General features: G+C 44.4%; 1 protein-coding gene across 1 annotated transcript in view; it reads left to right on the plus strand.

Moving 5' to 3' along the window:
• Window positions 1-1,177: 1,177 nt before the first annotated feature.
• ELP1 (elongator acetyltransferase complex subunit 1) overlaps window positions 1,178-16,698 on the plus strand; it is a 36,683-nt gene continuing 21,162 nt past the window's right edge. The window contains exons 1-18 of the mRNA XM_058823342.1: window positions 1,178-1,394; window positions 2,422-2,574; window positions 4,316-4,397; window positions 6,301-6,381; window positions 7,072-7,157; window positions 7,732-7,831; window positions 8,755-8,845; window positions 9,342-9,465; window positions 10,059-10,149; window positions 11,222-11,452; window positions 11,730-11,900; window positions 12,503-12,602; window positions 13,153-13,338; window positions 14,137-14,243; window positions 14,733-14,836; window positions 15,652-15,705; window positions 15,803-15,908; window positions 16,563-16,678. Of these exons, the coding sequence (XP_058679325.1) occupies window positions 1,245-1,394; window positions 2,422-2,574; window positions 4,316-4,397; window positions 6,301-6,381; window positions 7,072-7,157; window positions 7,732-7,831; window positions 8,755-8,845; window positions 9,342-9,465; window positions 10,059-10,149; window positions 11,222-11,452; window positions 11,730-11,900; window positions 12,503-12,602; window positions 13,153-13,338; window positions 14,137-14,243; window positions 14,733-14,836; window positions 15,652-15,705; window positions 15,803-15,908; window positions 16,563-16,678 (2,133 nt within the window). The 5' untranslated portion in view covers window positions 1,178-1,244. The remainder of the gene's footprint in view (window positions 1,395-2,421; window positions 2,575-4,315; window positions 4,398-6,300; window positions 6,382-7,071; window positions 7,158-7,731; window positions 7,832-8,754; window positions 8,846-9,341; window positions 9,466-10,058; window positions 10,150-11,221; window positions 11,453-11,729; window positions 11,901-12,502; window positions 12,603-13,152; window positions 13,339-14,136; window positions 14,244-14,732; window positions 14,837-15,651; window positions 15,706-15,802; window positions 15,909-16,562; window positions 16,679-16,698) is intronic.

Below are 16,698 nucleotides of genomic sequence, written 5' to 3' on the forward strand. Positions count from 1 at the left end.
CTTTGAAATATTTGGATGTATTGATGAGATCCCCTCTCAGTTTTTTCTGGACTGAATAGGCCCAGGTCCCACAGTCTGTCATAAGAGAGAAGCTCCAGGCCCCAAATTATGTTTGTCTCCACTGGACCTTCTCCAATAGCTCCCTGTCTTTTTAAAACATCATCAGTACTGACTGTCTGAGTCTAGCTCCACTAGGAAAAGAGGGAAGTGTGAAGGGTATAACTGATTGCACAAAGTCCTTCTTTCCCCTGAAGGCTGAACTACCTTCTCCCCCTCAGCCACACCTGGAGGGAGGTGGCAGAATGTGACAGAAGCAGCAGCATTAGGACAGCACTAACCTATGTGAAGGCTGGCCTGTAAGTGCCTGGGAAGCCTCAGCTGGGATGCTTCAGCTGGCTAGTGCCCAAATGGCTCCAAAAGAATCATCCTCCTCATACTTACACACTGTCATCTTATACACTGTCACTGGCAAGGTGGCACATCAAGTGCTGCATCCAGTTTTTGGCTGCTCGCTTTAAAAAGGACATTGATGTGCTGGACATGTTTGGAAAAGGGAACAAGGCTCATGAAAGGACCAGAAAACATGTCTTATGAGAACTAGCTGAGGGAGCTGGGATTGTTTAGTGTCCTGAAGAGGAGGCTCAGGGCTGACGCCATTGCTCTCTAAAACTCCCTGAAGGGAGGGTGCAGTGAGCTGGGAGTCAGTCTCTCCTGCTGGGCCTGCAGTGAGAGGACAGGAGGAAATGGCCTCAATCTGAGACACGGGAGATTCAGATTAGATATTAGTAAAAAAGATTATCACTGTCAGAGTGGTCAGACATTGGAATAGGTTTCCCTGGGAGGCAGTGGAGTCCCCCATCCCTTTTGTTTAAGCATCTGGATCTGGAGATGTGGTTTAAGAGTTACAGTGGCAGTGTCGGGTGGATGGTTGGACTGGGTGACCATAAAGCTCTCCCCCAGACTCGGTGATTCTGTTATTTGGGCAGGCTCACAGGGAGCTGGGCTCCGGAGGACTCGCAGCGCTGCATTTGCCGCCTCAAGCGGGGCGGCTCGTGGCTCCAGGCCCGGCACTCCGGCACGGCCCGCGAGGGAAGGAGAGGCCGCGCTCCGCCCTGCGAGCGCGACACCGCGCACGGCGCCTGCGCCCGCCCGCCCGCGCTGCGCGACATGGCGGCTCCGTGAGGCGGTCCCGGTGCCTGCCGTCCCTCGCTGCCCGGCCTCATCGCTCGCTCCCTCCCTCCGCCATGAGGAACCTGCGACTGCTGCGGGCCGGCGGGTGCCGCTCCGCCGCCGCCACGGGCACCCCGCGTTGCTTCTGCCTCGGCGCCGAGCCCGGCGCGGTTCTCGTGGGCTCCCAGTACGGGCTGGTGGAACTGCGCGCCGGCGGGGACTCGGTGAGGGCCGCGGCTGCGGGGCAGGGTTCTGGTGCTTGCCGGCGTGTTGGGGTCGGCTGTGGTTGCAAAGCCTCCGCCAGCGGCAGCTCGCCGGGAGCTCGCCTGTCTCCTAATGCGGCTCCCCCTTCCTGGCGGTGTCTGCGCGGTCCTGGACCCTCCCGCTGCTCCCCGCCGCCGCTTGCTGCTGTCTCACGGTGCCGTGGAAGCCGCTGCACTGTGATCTCCGTGGCTGAAGAGGCTTTCTGTGCCTTTAAAATACTCTATCTGCTTTTTTAAGAGCGTGGCTATGTTAGACGCGTGTCATTCCCGTGGTTTAGTCTTAAACACGACGTGACGAATAGTTGCATCCAGACAGAACCAAGCGCCGGCAAAGAGGTGGTGAAGAGTACAAGAGGAAACTTTGTAAACTTTGCACTAAAGAGGAAAACACGCCGGCATACCGCTAAAATAATAGAATGCTATTGAGTCATGAATTCCTGTTAGAGCTGTGTTGCTTTCTTCTCAGTGTGCAGCTCTGAGGCATCTAATTCCTTCAGTACATTCAATTCTGAAATTAAGTGACAAAAAAACTTTGGAGCTTTCCAGGGGTTTAATTTTCAAAGATTGCTGTACCTTAACCATCCAAATGATTTTTCTTAGAAATTATTTTTTATGCTGTGTCTAGTAGTCTGCATGGCCCCTTATGAGCAGTGGGACACTTTAAGCAGCTACCCATGCACTTCTTAATGTTGATACTGTGGTGAAACGTGAAAAGGGTATTGAAAGATGTTTAGCAGGGCAAATTGGAAGTTGTATATTGTTTGTTCCCATATCTGGGTTTTCTCATTTTCTTCTATCACTTTTGCCTTAAGTGGAGATAAGTTCTTGCGAGTTGGCTTTTTTCTGGTGCCATTCACACTTCTACTGTGTAGTGCTTTGTGTCACTGCAGTAGGATGGAATATACCTATAACTTTTACACTGTCATTTCTGCAAAAATCCCAGGGAGGTGATGTATAATTAGTAAGCCATTGACCTTTCTGTATCAAGGTGTCAAGAGAAATTTCCCTGACTGTGGATGGGTTCTTGCCTGAGGATGGAAGTGGCTGCATCGTGGGTGTTGAAGATCTTCCAGAGCAGGAGAGTGTGTGTGTTGCTACAGCAGCTGGAGACATCCTACTGTGCAATCTAAGCACAGAGCAGGTAACATGGCAGGAAAGACTCAACTGTAGTGAGGAAATTTGGAGGAAAGAGTAACATTTAAAATTTCTTCAGTGGCCAGTTGTACACTCATTGCATACTGAGCTGTGGCTAGTTTCCATTCTCTGGGCAGACAAACTGATTTTTGTGGTAGCCTTGGGAATGACTAAAGACAGAATATATACTCTGTAAAAGAACTTGAATTGAAATGATGGTTTGCCTGTCCACAGCCTGCATCCTCTGAGTTTGCTCAGTGGGCTCCTAGCAGCAAAGGATCTGCTGGAGAGTCTTACAGAAGCAGGATATCGCTGAGACTAGGTGAAGAGTAAAGTAATCCATTCATAATCCACTGTGTAGCTACCATTTTGTTATCAGTAGATACATGTTGGCATGATTTAGGAAATGGCAGAAACTGAGATACTTGCTTTCTCCTCCTTCCTCAGTGTCTTGTATTATCTCCAGCAAGACACCACAGCAGCACCCTCTGAAATCTGAATCAGCTCCCACAATACCAGTCCAACAGTGCAGGTTTAAGTGGACATGAGATGATAGTGGTCTGTCTGAGTTAGCTGTAAAATTGTGGTTATTTGTAGCTTGTCTGTTTTGGTTCATGTTTGCACTTGATTTGCAGATACCACTTACGTGTTCAGTCAGCTGTATCTGAAAAATGTGTCCTGTATTGCAATTTACAGTATATCATTAGGGAATAGAAATTACCAGAGCTTTTGGGGGGGTTTTTTTGTTTGGTTTTTTGTTTGTTTTAGTTTTTGTTTGTTTTCATTTTTGTTTGTTTGTTTTTGTTTTTTGGTTGATTGGTTGGTTTGTTTGGGGGTTTTTGGGTTTTTTTGTTTGTTTATTTGGGTTTTGTTTTGTTTTGTTTTTTGCATTGATAGTTGCATCAGGTTTAACATCAGATTCTTTATTTTGTGGGGTTTTGGCTTACTTTTCTGGTTTTTTGCTTTACTTTCCAGTCTTCTTTTGGTGCAGTCTCGGCACCAAGAAGGAGGTCTGGAAGACTCTTCTGCTTATTCTGAAACCCTCTCTATGTAAACGATAGTTACTCTGCTGACAGGTGCCCAGTCTCACTTTTCTTACGTGGAAAGATTGTGACCCCCAAAACCTAATTTCTTCAATGGCATTGTGTTGCTTTTTATCACAAGTAATATATTTGTTTTTCTGTTCCATGCCTTTTGCAAATCAGAGTAACCATGCATAACAAACGTTCTCTGCCTACTGCTATTACTTGCTCATGATGGCCCAGTAAAACGATTCCAGCTTTCCATTAACTTTGACATTGGTGCAGGTATATACAGTTGTCAAGTTCAGCATTCACAGGCTGGTCAGAGTTTACCCCTGTGTTGGAATTTTCTAGGCAAGAATCATTATGTCTGTGTTTTGTTACTGAAGAATATTTGCCAATGTAATCACAGGCCCTATCAGGTCATATTAGCATTGACGCTATATGTGCTGACACAAGACTGAGAATTGCAGAATAAAGTTTTTTCCAAAATGGTGCATGGTAGAATGTGTAGACTCTACATTACCTGGGTTCTCATTCATAAACATTCTGGAACTCTTTTTAGTCAGAAATGTGTCTTTTGTTTTGTTCAACACAAAATGTGAAGTTAGACTTTAGATTATTTTTTTAAGTAGAAGGCAATTTTCTTTTCCCTTGGTGACTGTTTGCTTTTGTGCTGGGATAGTGGTGCCCTCATGTTCCTGTGATCTTATTTTGGTCTTGTAGGTGGAATGTGTTGGAAGTGTGGACAGCGGTCTGAGTGTGATGAGCTGGAGTCCTGACCAAGAGCTCGTTTTGCTTGCAACAGGTATCAACAACAGCCTGTAAGCTTTCTGCCTGTAGGAGTGAAACTCTCTATGGCAAAAGCACAAAACATAACCAAGATTGAGAGAGAGACGAAAAAGTTACAAGACTGGGACTAGGACTTAAAGTGGAAAAAACTCTACCAGATCCTATATATTAGATTTCATTTCATGGTTCATAAGGTGTTTCGGAGATCCAAGGAGAAATTGGTTAGGCCCAAAAAGCTGCTTTGTGGAAGAGATTTTAGTCCTTAAAATCTTCCCAGGAAGTACATTTGATATTGCCTCAAAAGCATAATGACTTCTTTATATCACCATTTGGTTTCTTCATAACAAAAACTGTTTCTTGGCCTTTGGTATGAAGTATATGTGTCACAGGCCCTAATTAACTACAGGTGTGACTCATCTAGAAAATCAAATTAGCTTCAGACAAAAGAGAATCATAGAGTGCTTGAGGCTGAAAGGAAACTTTGGTGATTGCCTATTCCAACCACCTTGCTCAATGTGTGTTACCTAGAGCAAGTTGTTTGGGGATTTTGCCCAGTTAGGTTTAAGACCCCATAACCCTCTGGGCATGCTGTTTCTATCTGTTACCACCTTCAGAGTAAGAAAAACCCCCTTTTCTTAGGTTTTAAGGGAATTTTCTGTATTTTAGTTTGTGCCCATTGCTTCTTGTGCTGTCGCTCAGCACCACAAACAACATGGCTGTGTCTTCTTTACTGTACCCCACCTCCCACATAATATATTTACACATCCTGTTGAGATTCTTACCTGGAAAGATTGTACCTGAAGCCTTCTCTCCAGGGCAGTCTGGCTTGTCTCAACCTCCACTCATGTGACATCTTTCAAGCCCTTAATCATAATTTTGATCTTTTGCAAGACTCACTCCAGTATGTCCTTCCATTTAGGAAGCCCAAAAATGGAGTCAGCATTCCATATTTCTCACCAGCACTGAATGGAGGAGCAAAATCACCTCCCACAGCCTGCTGGGAGCACTCCTAATGCAGCCAGATGCTGTTGTCCACCTGTGCAGCAGGATGTAATGCTAGCTAGTTCAGCTTGGTGCCTCAGGAAACACAGTGTACTGGTTTTTGCCAAGCTGCTCTCCAGCCACATGATTCCCACTCTCTCTTTAGTTCCTAAGATTATTCTTTTCCATATGCAGGACATTTTTTTCTTGTTGAGCTTTATGAAATTCTGGGCAGTCCATCTTGCCTACCTGACAGGGTCCCTGTGGACAGCAGCATAACCTGCTTTACCTGCTGCTTTTCCCAGTTCTGTGTCATCTACAAACTTGGAAAGGGTCCCATTCTTTGGATCATTAAGGACGATGTTAATCATTGTGCCTAGTGTCCAGGGGCACGCTGGTGGCTGACCTTGAGCTGCACTTAATGACAGTGCTAGCAAGCTTTTGAGCTTGGCAGGTCCTCTCTGTCCTTTTATCTATCCCATACTTCATGGGTTTGTCTGTGATGAGTTGGCACACAGCATCAAAAGCCTTATTAGAGTCAAGATAAATGAAATCCACTGCTCTCCCCATATCCACAAGCTGGTCATCTCATTGTAGGAGCTTATCAGGATGGTATGATTTCCTCTTCATAAATCTTTCGTGCCTATTCCCAGTAGCCTTTTTGTCCTTCATATCTCCAGAGAAAAGGAACCAGGTATTTGTTTGGAAGGTGGAAAAACTTATTAAGGTTAGGCCAGGAAGCATATTTTTGAGGAGAAAAACTTGGAAGTGTTCTGTTCCAGTTTACGGTTTCATGCTTTGGAGGATATATTCTCTCTAGTACCATGTTTTCTGTATTCAGGTCCATGGCAGAACAATAGGAGCACACAGGAGAGCACTTGAGTTTTTATTTGCTGCAGATATCATTACTAATACTGTATTTTATATCTGCCTTGCAGGTCAGCAGACTCTCATCATGATGACAAGGGATTTTGAACCAATTTCTGAGAAGCAAATCCACCAAGATGAGTTTGGAGAAGGTGAGAAGAGCACTGAAATTAAGTTGCCCTAGCTGATGTAGTTGATATGTTGTAAGCACATGGAAAGTAAGGAAATGGAGCTGAGCACTTTGAGGCCCCAAGAGACATTTTATTTATTTTGTAATGCTGCTTGACAGCAGAAGGGTAAAGTCAATATTGTTACTTGTCAGCATAAATTCAAGTAAGGTCCATGTACCAATGTACTTTCTAGGCTTTCTACATAACTTCCCAGCAGGTTTTTAGAATAAAATTTGGGAAGAAGGTGTGTCATCATTGAGTCTGTAACGGGAGTGAGGCAACACATAAACTCTAACTCTCTTCAGCAGGCTAATATGAGTTTTATTAGAAACCAATTCTTTCTATGCGCCATTCCTGTCCAGGTGGACCTCATTGGTCATGTAATCAACACCCTGTCAGCACTGGCTAATTAAGAAGATGCCCTTTGATAAACATATAATGGGAAAACAACTGTTCAAAACACCAGCTGCAAGATTGTTTTAATTGTTTCTCTCAGCCTTCTCAGAACTCTCCAGAACAATTCCTGCGAAAGTTTATCTGGCTTTCTCTCTCTGACCTGACTGTGGCATCCACAATGGTGTGGGTTGCTTGAGGCTCTAGTTGTGTTCATAATGCACAGTAGTTAAGGTGTTATCTGTAAATCTTCCACTCCAACGATTATTTCTTCTCCAGGAAAGTTTGTTGCTCTTGGATGGGGTAAAAAGGAGACACAGTTCCATGGATCAGAAGGGAAACAGGCAGCACATCGCAAGCAGACGGTATTATACTGCTTTTTTTGTGTGAAGCCAATGCTCTCTCAGGGAAAACATGCATAAAGAGAGTTTCTGTTATTCCTGTGATGCTGATTTGCCACCACCTTTCTAGTAGTTCTCTTCATATGCTGCTTCTGTTTGTTCCTGTGTTGTCTGAAATCATACATTTTTATCTTTCTTTGAATTCAAGCAAGCATCAGAGAGTATTTACTTTTCAAACAGAGCTCAAAGTAAGATTTGCAGCCATTCCAGCATCAATCTTAAGCAAATCTCAATTCACCGTGTGTCCAGCTTATGCACTGTTGTCTATAATTAGAGACCCCAGTGAATGGGAAGGATAATGTGTGGTTATGTGAAGAGACAGTCATATGCACTTGGAGGAGGAACAGATTGAATTAAATAGTTTTAATTCTAGTGTTTCCTAAAACAACATTTTGAATAGTGAGTTTTTAACTTACTAGTCTTGACACTTTTTAATGGATGGATTTCATCATAAGGCTCTTGAAAGAGCAGTCTGTTTAGACAAAGACAGCAGGTGCCTTCCCAAGCTTTGATGCCACTTTCTTTTGTGTGACTTCAGGAAGTGCTACCAGCATCAGCCTGGGATGATGGCAGGCCTCGGGTGACGTGGAGAGGAGATGGGCAGTTTGTTGCAGTGAGTGCTGTCTGTCCAGAGACAGGTATGACACCCCACTTCTTTGAAATACCAGCTTGTGTAAAGGGCTTCTTAAGCAGAATCTAGGTAAGGCAAGGTCTGTTTGTGTCTGTTGACGATTTAAAGTGAGGGTGAGTTGAGCTATTTAATCACCCTTTTCTCTGCTCTGATGTTCTCAGAGCCATTTTATAGATATGATATTTTGAATATTTTCTGTGTGGTTTGGTTTTCAGTTCTGTGAGATGCCAGGAAGGAGTACTACTTTGCAGATACTATCTGAACTATCTTTTTTACCTGCTCAAGCTTTAAGCAATACCTGATGGGCTCTCAATGCCAAATGGATGAATATGTTTGGGTTCATATACCCCCTGTCCCTCATATTAGAGTTTAGCCTTGCACACTTTCTTAAAGATACTGGTGATACTTTTCCCTTGGTTCTGCCCTGAAGTCAAAGAGGTGATGAGCATATGCATTACCTCTAAGACTGTGTGTTCATGGAAAACTGTGCATTACTTCTAAGACTGTATCATGGAAAACAATGTATTTTCCATTATAAATACTACTTTCTGAGCAGTTTAAATGTATTGGTTAACATACTGAACTGCATCAAACTGCACTGCTCTTCCACTTGTTTGGATTTTTACCTCAGTTTACTTCAGATTAGGGAGGATTGTAAATTTATAGCTTGATTTTAACATTTCTATGGTGAGAGCTGGAGCGAAAAATGATTATGACTGAACTACATCAGACTGAAATTCCTAACACAGTTCCTTTAGTCACTTGCTTACTATGGGAGAACTGCCAGAACACAGAATAAATTCTTAGCCCTTAAGGTGTACAAGAGAAACCTCCTTTTATGCATGTGCATCAAAATTTGCTCTTGTACCCTCAGGAAAGTCTCTTCCCAGTTTTCTTAGACTTTTGTCTCATTGCTTTCTCAACCTGTAGGTGCTCGGAAGGTCCGGGTATGGAGCAGAGAGCTTGTGCTGCATTCAACAAGTGAGCCTATCTCAGGATTAGAACAAGCACTGTCCTGGAAGTGAGTAGTACTGCAGTCTGAATGCTGACAGCAGTGGTGCTTGTTATTCCCTGGTCACAGTCTTTCATCAGCATTATTTTAATTTCTTCAGCATTTGGTTGATTTTTCCCAAAACTTGAAGAAAGTTGCCTTCTGATTCAGCATAAAGAAGAGTAGCCCTTTAAACCCTGAAAATCCTAATACTTTCATCACAAGTGGGAAGAAAGGATAGAGTCTCTGCATAAAGTCAGAGTCAAGTGGGTTTGGGCTCAGCTGTATAAAAAGAAATATTACAGGTTCCTTTCCTAGTGCTGACATTTATTTGGTCACATATAATTTGGTGGCTATCATAAGCTGTGGTCTGTACTGGATCTATGACTGTTGGAACAGTGCTGAGGAAAACACGTCCTCTGCTGCCTTTTCTTCATGTCACTGGAAAAAATGTGAGATCGTGGGTGTTTAGAATGATAGTTAGGGATTGTGTAAGCAATGAGTTTTCATTTGGCTCTTTTTTAAGGCCCTCAGGAAACCTGATAGCATCTACACAAGAAAAACCCAACAGACATGATGTGGTTTTTTTGGAAAAGAATGGACTTCTTCATGGAGAGTTCACCCTCCCTTTCCAGAAAGGGCAGGTCAAGGTAAGTTCCTTGTCTGGGCTTCTTTGATGAGAGTGTAATGGAGAAGAGGACTAGATCTCTTACAGATTATAGGAAAAGTTTTTTAACTTAATACTTTGTGCTAATCCTAATGGGAGAAGTGACCTGAAAAGAGAACAATGAAGAAGCCTGTGGAGAAGATGCAAGCCCATAGTAGAAAGACATGTAATAAAGGATGATTGTAGCCCTGGGGTACTCCTGTGCTCTATATACTTTGCACTAGGCAAGTGAATCAAAAGTACTTTTCAGCATGTCAGTCATTGCAAGAGTACTCACATTATCCCAAATAAGTGAGAAGCTATTGCTAGAGTGTTACTTCAGATTCTGTGCTTGGATGCTGAGAGGTCTTTTGGCAGGTGCTTAACTCAATGTCAAGGAAAGCAAAGAGAAGGCTGCTGTCATTTTTGTGGCCTCCTCATCTGTGGTCTTCTCAGGATGCCTTGTCAGGAGCTTTGTGATGCGCATGGGCTCTGTTTGTGTATTAGCCCATGTGCCTTTTGTTGTTGGAGCTCCTCCTGGTCTTGTAAACTTTCTGTGAGCAAGAATATCAGCAGCAGCCATGTTTATTTCTGCAGGTTAACGAAATGCTTTGGAATGCAGATTCTACAATCCTGGCTCTATGGCTGGAAGACCTGAAGGTGGAAAACTCCAATCCAAACACTTATGGTGAGAGCACTCCATGGGGCTCTGGCTCTTAACACTTGCCTGCAAATGTTCTTAGCAGTGGGTACTTACCTGCAGGGTAGGAGACACTGTGGAGGCTTGCAAGTGGCTTTGAGACCACTGTGCTGGTGTCATGGTTTAACCACAGACAGCAGCCAAGTGACCCCACAGAGTCACTTGCCCACTTGCCCACCAGCAATATCATGGAGAAAATCAGGTGGGTAAAAGCTGGAAAACCCATGGGTTGAGATAGTAACAGTTTACTATGAAAAAGAAAAAGCCATGTGTGCCATAAAAAGCAAAGCAAGGAATTAGTTCACCACTTCCCCTGAGCAGGCAGGTGTTCCGCCATGTCCTGGACAGCAGGGCCCCATCACGTGTAATGGTTACTTCTATTACAGAAGAAAAATGCCATCAGTTCAAATATCCCACTCTTCCTCATTCTTCCTCTCACTTTATGTATGAACATAATGTCATGTGGTTGGAAATATCCCTTTAATCAGCTGGGGTCACTTGTCCTGGCTGTGTGCCCTCCTGACCTCCTATGCATCCCCAGGTTCCTTGCCAGCTTGGCAGTTTGGCAGTACAAAAAGCAGAAAAAACCTTGGCTCTCTGTAAGCCCTACTCAGCAATAACTAAAACATCACTTATTATTTATGCTGTGTTCAGCACAAATCCAAAACAGAGTCCCATACTTGACACTGTGAAGAAAATTAACCACCCCAGCCAAAACCAGCTCAGCTGGTGAGGAAGAACTGGTAGTTCAGCCTGAGTTTGAAGCATCTTCCAGGCTGCTGTAACTGGAAATGGTACAAATGGAATGGTAAAGGTCTGAGTCCTCCATTAAACCAGGGGTACTGTCTCAAAGGGTAGCTCAGTAAATTTTAGGATTGACTTTTGCACAGCGTGTTGTTTTCTTGTGCTGTGTGTTGTATCACATAGGTCATGGACTGAAGACTAGAACTGCTATTTTAATTGCACTTAACCCACCCATAGAGGGGCAGTGGTGGTTGGGAGGGATGGTTTGAGCTGGGTCTCAAATACTAGTCTGTGGTAACTATTTGTTTTTCTGCAGTTCAGCTGTGGACCACAGGGAACTATCACTGGTACCTAAAGCAAAGTCTACACTTTGGTAGCTTGGAGGAAAATCAGTTGGTGTCACTGCTATGGGACCGAGAGAACCTGTATAGACTACATATACTCTGCCAGGGCTGGCATTACCTCTTCTACGACTGGCACTGGACCACAGACCATGGGCTGGGGGAGAATAGTCAACATATGGCAAATGTGGCTGTCATAGATGGAGGTAAGCAGTGGGACAGCTTTCCAGCTCTAGGGTGAGAAAAGATGAGGTAGTCTTTTGTATTCAGTTCTTCTTTTAGTTGTTGCTACAGCACTTTTAGGGAGGGATCCATGTAATTGATACCTGCTTCAGGGTTAGCTCAATGAAGATAACCACTAAGAGCATACCAACCATTTTCCTGTAACATCATTTCTGCTTCCTATAAAGAATCCAGGAAGAACTTCACTAACATTTGAACATTTGGGGTTCATCTTGGATTTTCTTCTTGTTTCTTCCACAGATAAAGTGCTTGTCACAGCATTCCAGCATGCTGTGGTGCCTCCACCCATGTGTACCTATGAGCTCCAGCTCCAACAGGCAGTTAATCAGGTTGCCTTTCACACAGATCCCAAACATAGTGGGGACATGGCTATCCTGGATGCTGATAACAGGATCTCTTTGTACAGATATGGTGAGTGCATGTTACAGCCTTGTTAAAAGAAACCCTGTGTTCCTGAGAACAGTACCTTAGGAGACTGGTTAGGTGATGGTCACTTAAATCTTTACACAAGACATACTTGGTTTAAGTGTGAGTTCAAGCTCTCTTCTCATTTCCAGTAGTTTGAGTGACATAGAAGCATTTTGGTGGTGCATTGACTTTGTGGGAAGACAGCGTTTGGCACTTGACTATGTCATTGTGCTGGTAATATTCCCCTGCCTAGCTTCAGCTTGAGTGCAGCACGTGGTATCTTGCATAAGCTGCTCTGATGGCATGATGATGACTGTCACTGGTAAGTGTCTGGGAACCTGTCTGGGGCACCCAGCACTTCCCAAAGCAGTTCTATACACAGTGTGCTGTGAGGAAACAGCTGTTTTGTACTGCAATGTTGGAATGTGACTATCTTTCTCAAAGTGAGTGTTAATGAGAATTAACATTTTGGCTGTAAAAATAGGGCATTTTCTGACATTTTTAATACTTGCACAAAGCATCTACTTTTTGCAAAGATTGAAGATGGAAGGGGCTCTGTTGCGTGGATGTCTAAACTCTGCTTTGTTCTGCTTTGTGTTTGCTAGGACAGAGTACAGGGAATGACCCTTCTGTCAAGTTTGGAGCTGTGGGAGGAAATGGCTTTAAAGCAACTGTAGAAACACCATACCTGGATAAAACCTACAGGTGATAAAGAACTACTACAGCTGTAGAGGGGATAAGAGGGTTGTACCTGACTGGATGCTTTAGAGGTCACAGCTCTTACCACTTTTCTCAAGATTTTTAAGAGTCTATCAGATAACATGGTATCATTTTGTGGACACTGTGCCTGCAGCTAGGACTAACTAAAGGACTTTGAACGTCCTTTACTGAGGTCTCAATCTAGCAGAACCAGTGACTGTTAATGACCGCAGAAAGATATCTCTTCCTGTGCCTTCCTGTGCCTGGTGCACAAAGGAATGATGGTGCAGTGCCCAGGCCCATGATCAAATCACACAGAGCAACAGACCTGCTTGCATGGCAGAGACAGTGATGAGGTTAAAATTCCCACCATGTTCCCTCTTTGTTCCTAGAGGATTCATGCTTTGGGTATTAGTGTTTCTGCACTGGAGCCCTCCCAGCCATGCTGTATATTTAAACAGTCAGGCTGTGCTTAGGAAGTCCTCTGCCTCTTTAGTGAGGTGGCCTATCGAAATCAGGTTCTATTTGTGTCTCAACCTCTCCTATTTCGTGACAGAGTTGATGTGAGCAGCAGCAGCAGCAATGAAGTGATGAATCCTCTGGGGCTCCGATTTCTCACCTGGCTGCCAGATGACAGCTTCCTGGTTGTTGGTGAAGGTCAGCATGCTGCTCAGTCTGTCCTTCACCATCTGACTGCAGTGCCTCCTGTGGCTGGAGCTGAAGAAGAGTGCCTGAATTTACGGTACTAGAGATCTGTCAGTTGTGGCTGAAGTCTGAGAATGCCTTCTGGACAGTGCCTAGAAGGAATTAAGTCTCGTATTAGCCTGGAGGCCCTGGGTTAAGGGATTTGGTGCTCTTCTGACAGAAGAGCCAAACGGCTCATGAGGATCCCTGCTGGTCAGCACTTGCCTGTAGTCCTGATGCCTACACCCAGCCTGGCAAGGGTGCATGCCAGACCTGCCTGTGTCAGTACAGGATAGCTCTGTTCCTTGGAATTCAAGGCCCTTGGGGGAGAGGGGACGGCACATGGCACTAAATTCCTCCATTCCTTTTCCCACCATTATCAAGGTCCAGGAGGGGACCAGTAGCCATCAAAATTGCTGTCCTCCTTCTTTTCTCCTCCTCACCTGCTGGTCTTTGTGGGGCCAGTTGAGCTAAAACCAGACACAAAAGAAAGCCACCTGGGGTGCAGAAATATGGGAGGGCTGCTTTTTGCAGCACTCACCCAGCAAAGACAGAATGATTTGCACATGAACTGTAGAACAGAAAAAGAGGGGTGTGTTTGCAGAGTGCTGCACTGCAGACAGTGACCAGCACAGTTAGGCAGATGCCTGTTGGCAGGAGTTGCTGGTGCTCTGTGGTGCCATTGTCAGCTGACATAGGTGTGAGAAGACTGCAAAAGATCCTTACATGATGAAAGTATGTCCATGCTGGAGATGTGCGTCTTTTCAGCTGGCTACAAGAAAGGCAGGAACGAAGTATCTGCTCTTAAGTGTGTCTGCTGTGACTGACATTCTGTACATCCTCTGTCTTGCATCAGGTTGTCAGTGCCTGTAGATGGAGAAGTGATCAGCCTGTACTGCAGCCCAGTGACCAGAACTGTAGCTCTGCAGCTGACTGATAGGCGGATCCTAAAATACCTGTGGGGTAAGCTGGGCCCTGTTAAAGTACCTGGTCTTAGGGGTAGTTGTTACATATTTCTTAAAAGGTTTAATGAGATGATTTGACTTTTGGGGACTTGAGTGACTCTTCCTGTATAGTTGGTGCTGCTTTTATATTTCCTCTCCTTCCAGAAATGGGCTGAAATTAGTGATTTGTATCACAATTCAATTAAAGGTAACTTTATACACACACATATGTTAACACGAATATGCACGTACAAAGTTCAGTGCTTACTGACTGCCACATTCATAGATCTTCTCTCTCATTCGACAGTGGAATAAAGGCACCACTGAGCCCCTGGAAGTTACCAACTTCTTGTCCACTGTGTCATGGATTTCTGTGCCAGCATTCCCTGCCTCTTTCAGATAGTGTAGCTTATTCCCAGTTCTGGTTTTCTTAAGATACATATCATGTGGTTTTAATGTCTGAGTTTTTGTTTGGCTGGAAAACAATTATATCTTCTTTGCTCCTTAGAGGCTTCTACTCCAGTCCTTGAGCCTTGGCGGAGTAGCAGTAGCTCTGCTGTTCAGTTCCCCTACCGTTGTGTGCAGACTTCCATCACAAGGATCAGTGGTGAAGTAAGTAAGGCTGCAAACAGATTAAATTCCGTACTCAGTTATTCTCTGTGCCAAAAGTACACCATGGTCTTCTGCCCAGGGCCCAGTGATACTTGTTCATGTTCTTCATAAGGCCCTTTGCAGAGCTGAAAGCTTATCTTCCCTTGCCTTCTTGAGCGGGTGGATTGCAGTTAACACCTGATCACCCTGTTCTATGAATACAACAAATAATTTCATCAGAAAGTGAGAAAATTCAGATTGGAAATTTCTAGCAGTTACTGCCACACTCTTTTTGAAAGGAATGTTCAGTTTTATTTGAACTTAACATATTAGCAAATATGGCTGCAGTGAGTTACTGCAGATGTCCTGCTACTTTTTTTCCTCTTGGAGATGCTTTCTTGATAGTTACAACAGCTTAAAGAATGACTAGCTGTTTTGCTGATATTTCTGGGGTTTCTTTCCTTGAGTGTGCATCCAGCTGTAGGAAGCTGCTTTGCTCAGCTCTGTTGTGGAGCTGTTCCTCTGGTACCCTAGACCAAGTGCTGCTGAATAGAAGAGTCTAGATTTCTAGCATGGCTTCTGTTTCCATTTTGCAACTGTGCAGTTACAGGGTAGGCCAGGCTGGATTTTCAGCCAGCAGTGTTTAAAGATGTTCAAGTTAAAGTCCTCCTGGAAAAGAGGTTGGATGACTTGCTGTTTGGCTTCTCTAAGTAATTCACATGAAGTACTTGTTACCTAATTGTAAGGTACTTCAGTGTAAGGTACTTTAGTGCTTGTCAGAGTTGTGAAAGACTGGAGGTTGTGATGGCTCATAGTTGTCATTATTTTAATTACAGGAGGTGATCTTGGGCCTCACGGATCGATGCCGGTTTTTTGTTAATGATATTGAGGTACAAAGCTTTTGCCCCTCATTTCCTGCCCTTTTTCTCTGCCAAAGGCAGCTTCCATATCCTGGTCTAAACTGTGATAAACTTCATTTTTTTACAGGTTGCTTCTAACATCACATCATTTGCAACATACAATGAGTTTTTGTTGGTGACAACCAACTCGCACACCTGTCAGTGCTTCTGCTTGAAGAACTTGTCAGTGAAGGGTAAATATCATTTAGCATTTGTCTTGGAAACACAAGATGTCCCCATTTTTCACATCCAAACCTGTTGTATTTGGGTTCCTCAAAGGAAATGTTAAAGAGATGAGAGTAAGAGAACTGCTTTCAGAAATCTACCAGAGAGCAAGGAGCTCAGGAACTGACTATATATCAGATGTTTTTCACAGGGAAGAAAATTTATGCTGTAGTTGACTCTTACACTGTTTCTAACAGCCTAGCCCTGCATTGTCTTCCTTCCCTCCATGTTCAAAAGGAGAAGTCTGTGTGCTATTTGAGGGTGTGTGGTAGGGAGGGGAATCACTGTAGAAATAGTTTCTGGTGGTGTCTGGCTTTGAGAAGCATGATGACTTTGGTAAAGGCAGGACAACAACTTATTGGTCCTTTTACACCCTTCAGTGCTACTCTTATCTGGTCTGTTGAGCTTTGTCATCCTGTTGTGCAGAAGATGCAGCTTTGCTTGTCTTGTTCAGCTGTGATGAGCACTCCACAAGGTCTCATCCTGTCAGGAGTTGTTGAAGATTGCTGTTGTACTGATGGCTTGGTTGGTCCAGTACAGCCTTGCCTGGCTCCTACAACAGGAGGTTCTAAATGGGGCACTGTGCTGCATGTGCCATGTATGCTGATGAATGTTGTCTCCAGCCCTCCAGGCCAGCCTGAGCAGCGCTGCTGCACCCAGCAGTGAGACTGTGCGCAAGGTGGAGCGAGGCTCACGTATCGTCACCGTCGTTCCCCAGGACACAAAGGTGGTGCTGCAGGTCAGTGCTCTGCCCATGTC

Source organism: Ammospiza caudacuta, chromosome Z (assembly GCF_027887145.1).
Source record: "Ammospiza caudacuta isolate bAmmCau1 chromosome Z, bAmmCau1.pri, whole genome shotgun sequence".
Classification (NCBI taxonomy): domain Eukaryota; kingdom Metazoa; phylum Chordata; class Aves; order Passeriformes; family Passerellidae; genus Ammospiza; species Ammospiza caudacuta.